At 35.8% G+C, this 8,010-nt stretch overlaps 1 protein-coding gene across 1 annotated transcript; it reads right to left on the bottom strand.

Moving 5' to 3' along the window:
• Positions 1-4,943: 4,943 nt before the first annotated feature.
• On the bottom strand, positions 4,944-6,587 carry LOC136070021 (uncharacterized). The gene is made up of 2 exons (XM_065779271.1): positions 6,446-6,587; positions 4,944-5,320 (listed from the first exon to the last, which is right to left on the bottom strand). The coding sequence occupies exons 1-2, from the start codon at positions 6,585-6,587 to the stop codon at positions 4,944-4,946; spliced, it is 519 nt and encodes a 172-aa protein (XP_065635343.1).
• Between the last annotated feature and the right edge of the window lie 1,423 nt (positions 6,588-8,010).

Raw genomic sequence — 8,010 nt, 5'->3', positions numbered from 1 at the left:
AATGTTTTCAGTCCAAGAAATGAAGGACTAGGTTAAAGAAGATAAATAGTTGACACTCTATGAAAAATATTGGTTTTCAAGAGCTTATTTAGTATGCATTTTAATTGGAATTTGAAACCTTAGGTTAAAGCAGATGTCATTGTGGTTGCTGTTTTTAAACAACATCAATCGCTCCACTTTCTATCATGTTTAGGAGTAAATCGTAGTCTGTTCGGTGAGAAATTCAGCTGCTTCGGAGTTTTTCATAGCTATGAAACTTGTAATAGATAGTTTAATTATTTAATTAAGTGAATTTCAATGTATATGTAATGGCTTTTTCCATTGATAGTTTATGATTTATCTGACTTTAGAGTATTGATGAATAATCTTCAAGCTTGTTGGAACATTAATGAACCAATACGATTATTTGATTGAAACCATAGGTTAATAAATCTGTTTGATTGAAGCCTTAGGTTAAAGCACTCATTCTTTTTTTTAACAGAATTGCTTTTCTGAACTGCAACCACAAATGCATTTCAGGAAAAAAAAAAAAAAAAAAAAAAAAAAAAAAAAAAACTCAAATTCAATTTAAACTGAGTGTTGGGTTCAGCCCAATAAGCCCAAACAAGTAAATTTATAGAGTATGGGTCCAAGAACTAGTACTGCTTCAGGAAAGGTAACTCTTTTTTTTTTTTTTTTTTTTTTTTTTCCTTTTTTCTTTTTTCTTTTTTTTTTCTTTTTTTATTGAAAGTGAATTATGATAAGTTTAACATTAAATTGAATTTTCTTATTATATCCTCTATGTTTACAAAATTTTAAGAAAATCAAATATCAATAGTTATGTCATCAAGCATATATCTAAAATAATGTTTTTGTAGTTTTAAATTATGCATAAAAAATAAGTTTGTGTATCAAATAATAAATAATATTAAATTTTGAATGGAATTTGACATGCATATTAAGAACATAAAGAATATTTAATCCAATTATTAGATTTTCAAAATATGCAAACATGTTAATTTTTTAGTGAGAGTTTAAAGCATTTTTCACTAAACTAGTTCGAAAAGAAACTTTGTACATCAATATTTTCCAAAACATGTAATCCTACTCAATTTTAGAACTTAGAAAAGTCAAATGTACGAAATACTATGTTCCACTGAATTTCTTTTAGCAAGTAATTTTATAATTTGCTAAAGTGGGAGATTAAAAATTATAGAAAATCCGTGTTCATTCACCTTAAATGTTATAAAAAGTGATGGATCACTTATAGTATATCATTTCATCATGTAGTAAAATTGTGTGAGATTGCAAATTGGGTGGGTCTTAAATTTATTGAAAAATATAGTTATTGTACATACGATTTATTTGGTTTTTATGTGTAAGAGAGTTATTGTTTTTTTCCCCCTCTGCTAATTAAAGAAAGGTGATATAGTGGGAAAAATTCACTTTCTACCATGTCGAGTTAAACTCCTGCTCTAAATAATCTTGTTAACTCTGGTAATAATATTTTCCATGTCTCGAATCCAAGTGCAAGATTAGACAGATGAGATGCTTAATCACTTAACTATTATAAATAATAAATAAACAAAAGTGAAATCTTGGAAGCAAGTAAAAGATTCCGTGTAGGAGAGTTTTGGTTGAATTGCAATTTGCAAGAGATTGATGGACATCTGACCGGCCCATGTCAAATTACTAGGGTCACTGTCAAGGTATAGACAACCCAAAACAATTTGTCTCTCACATATAGTCACTGTTAAAAACAGTCCCACTTACATTGAGTCATGTTCTAATTCCACAAGACGTGCATGACGGACTAAAGGGTCTCCTGTATCCACATGATTACATATTCCTTTTTCTAAATTTTCATTGCCAATGATATTCCAATGAAATTGTGGATGAAATTGACGTGTCTTAGATTTCTAGAAATAGTTATGGGACATATATATTTATTTGGCTTTTATGTGTAAGAGTAATATGATCTGCCGTTGTCAAATTACATAAGGTCACCTTACTAACTATGAGAATGAATGAGGTAAAGTCCACAGTTGGCCCTTGACCCTTGTGACTAAAAATGGTCCCATGTACAAGGGATCGTGTTCTAATTCTAGAAGACGTGCATGACAGATTGACGGGTCTCTCTCTAGTCCCACATTGATTATTCTACATTTTCATTGCCTATAGTATTCCAATCCATCGTATTCCTAGGAAGAAATTTCAAACATAGGAGGAAAGATAGTTATGCTCCAATTGATTATTATTGACATGTAGGGGTGAAATTAGGGATTTGTTATGACCCAAGTATTGGATAAATTATTCGAATTTAGTTTAGTGATATAATAAGGCTTCCTAGATAGATTAGTATTGCTATTTATTTGTATTCAAATTAATTCCTATGTTTTACGATAGGATTAGTTCCTATGTTTTAGAATTTGTTGATAAAGCTATCTCATCTTTAGCTATTTATGTACATTAAATTCATTAATGAGAAGGAAGCAGAAAATTAACCCAAAAATGTCTATTTCCTGTCTCAAGTTCAAGAGATTGGTCATCTCGGATTAACTATACTATCTTTCAATTATCCTAATTCACAACAAAATTTATACTTGAGGGGACAACTTCTATTTTTTAAAGTTATATCTTAAAAAAAGTTTAGTAGTTATAAATATTAAAATATTTTTAAAAAATTATGTCAATTAATAGTTTTTATTAACTTTAGCCTTTAAGCTGTATTAAAATATAAGAATTCCCTTAATACTTTCTAGTGAAAATGTCAAATGTGTGACCATTTATTCTACAAGCCTTAAACCTATTTTATGGAAAAACCCTCAATGCTTTATTTCATTACAAGAATTTGATATGAACCAATAGAAATCAAAATTTTAATTTTGAGAAATAAAGAGTCTATCTTTTTTCCTTCTCTTATTTGGTAATGTAAAGGATATGCTTCAAAGTTCAAGCTTGCATGTCTTAAATTCTATCACAGATATTGAATAGTCAATACCACACAGATATTGAATTCAAGAGTAGAAGCATAAGAGAGTTTTATCATAAAACTTTGACAAGTGTTATGTTCACAACATTTTCACAAAAATTCTTAGTTGGTAAGTTGCCGTTAGTTCTAATTGAACTCACCATTGAAATATATTGTTTGTCCACTAACAACAGCCAATAACAACCTAGATGCCTTATCAAAATGTTTACAACATAGCATTTCTATAAAAAGTATTCACATTGAGAAAATATGCATGACGTTTAATGTGATGGGAATTTGGAGCTGCTTCAAGTAATCGAGCAGTATATTTTAAATTGCCTCTACTTAAAAGATATGCATAAGGTTTAAGGTGATGGGAATTTGGAGCTGCTATAATTAATCAACTAGTATTTTAAATTGTTTCAAGTTTCAGCAAGTCGGCTCTAGAGTTGAGACCATGCACAGTTGCATTCATGAGTATTCTTAGGGGATGCATTGGCATAGTGAGACCATTTGAGTATTGATTTTCTAAATTAACCACACCAAAAATGATTGTGAATTCATATTTAGTATGCATGCAACTGCTTTGGCAAATAAGGATAATACTTTATTGGGAACAATATAGGGGAACCAACCATCATCATCCTCAACCAAGGCCCAAAGCAAGGGATGTCTCTGATGGGTTGGAGTTTCCAAGTTGTACAAAAGGAAGCCTATTGATCAAGTGTCAAGACATTGATGGTTTTTTCTATTTCTTTTTTAAGTTTTAAATTCAAGAAATGCAAAGATGTTTTATTTATATACTTTCTTCTCACTTCATAGGCAAAATTTGCCAAATAGCATGATTTTAGAAAAAAATTAGGAAAGCAGCACACCGTTGAAACTATTTGTAAGTTAGACTGTTTTTGAAACTCAAGTTTGTCAAACTCGAGTTTCATTCAATATTGCTACATAGTGGTTGGAACTGGAGTTTGTCAAAGCTAACTCATGGTACTTGAGTTCATGGAACTCAGGTTTCACCAAAAAAAATTCCTATGTCCATGTTCACTATAACTCGATGTTCCAAAAATCAAGTTTTACATTTGGAACTCGATTTTTAGAAAATCGAATTTCAAAACAGGGGCATTTTCCTAACTAGTTTCAGACATTGGACATTTTGCTAGAAAATTTGTGAAAAATGGATAAAAGCCAATTTTGGCCATATATACTCATATGTGAGTATGGAACAAGTTTGATAAAATTCAACATTTCTCCTTTAAGAATCGTGTTTGACAAGCTCGTTTTATTTGCTTTGGGAACTTCTAGATGTGCTGCCTTTGGTTCAGTCCGAAGAGACGCATCTAAAAAAAAGAAAAATTCAAGCTTGGGGATCATGGCTAGAGAGAATGCTGGACACAATATTTACATGACCCAATACAGCTAGACCCCAGCATTTTCTGAGTCCAAGATATCAATAAGGCTCCAACTCCAAGTACCAAGGGCATGTATGAAATTAGGTCCAAAGCTGATTACAACTAGACTGCAGAGTAATTTGGGCCCAAAATGTCGTAAGTTGCATTAATAGAAATGGTGGGTAAATATGGTGGTACATTATCGAGATGAATGATATATATATATATATATATATTTTCATCAATCAAAATTTTTGATTCCTTCAAAAAAAAAAAAAAAAAAAAAACTTCATTAAATTCTTCTTTAGGAACAGAAAGCTATGATCCTCCTCCATATTCTCCAGTGGTGCAACATTAAGTCAATTGTCCACCCTCAGCATTCATCGAAGCATGGAATATGTCCCAAACTAGGGGCATTTGCCAGGTATGCCAAAGTCTTTTCAATAAATAACTTCGTCACTAATTAAAAATATTTATTATGCAGGTATTAAGGTAAAAAGCCCACAAGCATCGGTATGCATAATGCCTTTCAAATCCACGGACCTCTGGGAAGCACGTCCAAAATTCAATTCCATCGGACCTCTAGGAAGCACATCTAAACTTCAAACCATCAGACCTCTGGGAAGCACGTCCAAATTCAAATTCACGGACCTCTGGGAAGCACGTCCAAAATTTCCAAATCCATCGGACCTCTGGGAAGCACGTTGAAACTTCAAACCATCGGACCTTTGGGAAGCACGTCCCAAATTCAAACCATTGGACCTCTGAGAAGCACGTCCAAATCCAATATCATCGGACCTCTGGGAAACACGTCCAAACTTCAAACCATCGGACCTCTGGGAAGCACGTCCAAATTCAAATCCACGGGCCTCTGGGAAGCACGTCCAAAATTCAATTCTATCGGACCTCTGGGAAGCACGTCCAAACTTTAATCCACGGACCTCTGGGAAGCACGTCCAAACATCAATCCATCGGACCTCTGGGAAGCACGTCCAAAATGCAATTCCATCGGACCTCTGGGAAGCACTTCCAAACTTCAATCCTTCGGACCTCTGGGAAGCACGTCCAAACTCAAATCCATCGGACCTCTGGGAAGCACGTCCAAACTTCAATCCTTTGGACCTCTAGGAAGCATGTCCAAATCCAATTCCATCAGACCTCTGGGAAGCACGTCCAAAATGCAATTCCATCGGACCTCTGGGAAGCACGTCCAAATTCAATTTCAATGGACCTCTGGGAAGCACGTCCAAATTTCCAAATCCATCGGACCTCTGGGAAGCACGTCCAAATTCAATTTCAATGGACCTCTGGGAAGCACGTCCAAATTTCAAAATCCATCGGACCTCTGGGAAGCACGTCCAAACTTCAAACCATCGGACCTCTGGGAAGCACGTCCAAAATTCAAACCATTGGACCTCTAAGAAGCACGTCCAAATCCAATATCATCGGACCTCTGGGAAGCACGTCCAAAATTCAAAATCCATCGAACCTCTAGGAAGCACGTCCAAACTTCAAACCATTGGACCTCTGGGACGCATGTCCAAATCCAATTCCATCAGACCTCTGGGAAGCACGTCCAAAATTCAATTCCATCGGACCTCTGGGAAGCACGTCCAAACTTCAATCCGCGGACCTCTGGGAAGCACGTCCAAATTCAATTTCAATGGACCTCTGGGAAGCACGTCCAAACATCAATCCATCGGACCTCTGGGAATCACGTCCAAACTTCAATCCATCGGACCTCTGGGAAGCACATCCAAAATTCAATTCCATCGGACCTCTGGGAAACACGTCCAAACTTCAAACCATCGAACCTCTGGGAAGCACGTCCAAATTCAAATCCACGGACCTCTGGGAAGCACGTCCAAAATTCAATTCCATCGGACCTCTGGGAAGCACGTCCAAACTTCAATCCACGGACCTCTGGGAAGCATGTCCAAATTCAATTTCAACGGACCTCTGGGAAGCACATCCAAACATCAATCCATCGGACCTCTGGGAAGCACGTCCAAAATGCAATTCCATCAGACCTCTGAGAAGCACGTCCAAATTCAATTTCAATGGACCTCTGGGAAACACGTCCAAATTTCCAAATCCATCGGACCTCTGGGAAGCACGTCCAAATTTCCAAATCCATCGGACCTCTGGGAAGCACGTCCAAAATTCAAACCATTGGACCTCTGAGAAGCACGTCCAAATACAATATCATCGAACCTCTGGGAAGCACGTCCAAAATCCAATTCCATCGAACCTCTAGGAAGCACGTCTAAACTTCAATCCACGGACCTCTGAGAAGCACGTCCAAACTTCAAATCCATCGAAGGAAGCATGTCCAAAATCCTCATTTCGTCATAACCACTGGTAAGCATGTCTTGTACTCATTTTTTTACACCAAAAAAAAAAAAAAAATTTGCATGCATGAACTACGTTTGGACCTGATCCTCTCACCAAGAGGTACATAGGCAATCTCCCTTGGGATTCGGTCCACATTTTGATCCATAACATGACCATCTACACTTTTATCTACATGCATCATACATTCACCACGGTTAAATACTAATTGCAAAGTTGGGTGTCTCTTTCATACATTGACATTCGCTTTGCAAGCTCTGCCAATGAGGGGCATTCTGTTGACACCCCATTTTGCAACCCGTATTTAACCACACATGGAGGGTAAAAGGGTAATTTTTCCTTGGAAATATGCATCTTGATTCTAGCCATTAGATCCTTGGATTCATTTCACCAAAATGATCTTGATGTTGTAACGATCAAATCGACTGGTCATAAGCCCTAATCGGACCACCAGATTGAAAGTTATCATCAAATCAATTTTTAATGGCTAAGATGTACTATCACAAATTGAGTCCGACTATATATGATTATAAACAATTGATTTTAATTGGTTATAGGAGTGATCAATTTGAGATCAATGATGTGTCATAATTTGATTGGTTAGGACTACATTTTATGGTGAGGTTGCATGCACTTAATTAATTAGATAGTTAAATATTAATTATTCAATGAGTAATTTGTGTAATTATCTTTTAATTAGAGTAAATTTGGAACCAATTAATTCTGAAATGGGAGTGATTGGAGCCATTTAATGTTAATTGGGAGCTAATTTGGGACCTATTAATGTTAATTGTGCTGAAACCATTTTCTAACAAATGACCTCTGCTCACCATTTCGTCAATATCTGTCAGAATACTTTGAATCTGTGAATGAGGTTAATTTTCCCAGAAACTAGACATCCGGAGCTTCAATTTGAGCACAAGAACGAGACAATTCCGATCAGAATTGGGTCAGATATGAGTTTTTGAAGTTGGATCTACAAGCTGTTACAGCAGCTCCGGGAAAACCGAATTTTGGTTTACTCCCCACTCCCACCAATCTCTCCATTTAATGCACCAGATTTTTTCCAAGACTAAAATGAGGTCTAGGTTCATAATCCTTGTCAACCCTCATTAAATGGCATTCCATTCATATTCCCTCCACTACTACTATATAAACCTTCCCCCTCCTTCATTCCTAGGCACCAAAAAATCCCCTCTCTTCTCCTCTCTTGAGTTCTAGTGAAGTAGAGTAGTCTTGTCATATCTTGGTCTTCCTGAAACTCAAGGTATTGAGTGAGACTTACTCTCCCTCTCCTAGTTCTTCTTTTTTCCTCCA

Source organism: Quercus suber, unplaced genomic scaffold (genome assembly GCF_002906115.3).
Source record: "Quercus suber isolate HL8 unplaced genomic scaffold, Cork oak 2.0 scaffold_203, whole genome shotgun sequence".
Classification (NCBI taxonomy): Eukaryota; Viridiplantae; Streptophyta; class Magnoliopsida; order Fagales; family Fagaceae; genus Quercus; species Quercus suber.
The sequence above is the reverse complement of the archived record's forward strand: the minus strand, read 5'-3'. Positions and strand labels throughout refer to the sequence as shown.

Coding starts and splice junctions, on each gene's coding strand:
- LOC136070021 (XM_065779271.1), bottom strand. CDS start 6,587: ATGGAATTGGATTTTGGACGTGCTTCCCAGAGGTTCGATGATATTGTA. Junction 5,321..6,445: donor TTTGGACGTGCTTCCCAGAG/GTCCGATGGATT, acceptor CGTGCTTCCCAG/AGGTCCGATGGATTGATGTT.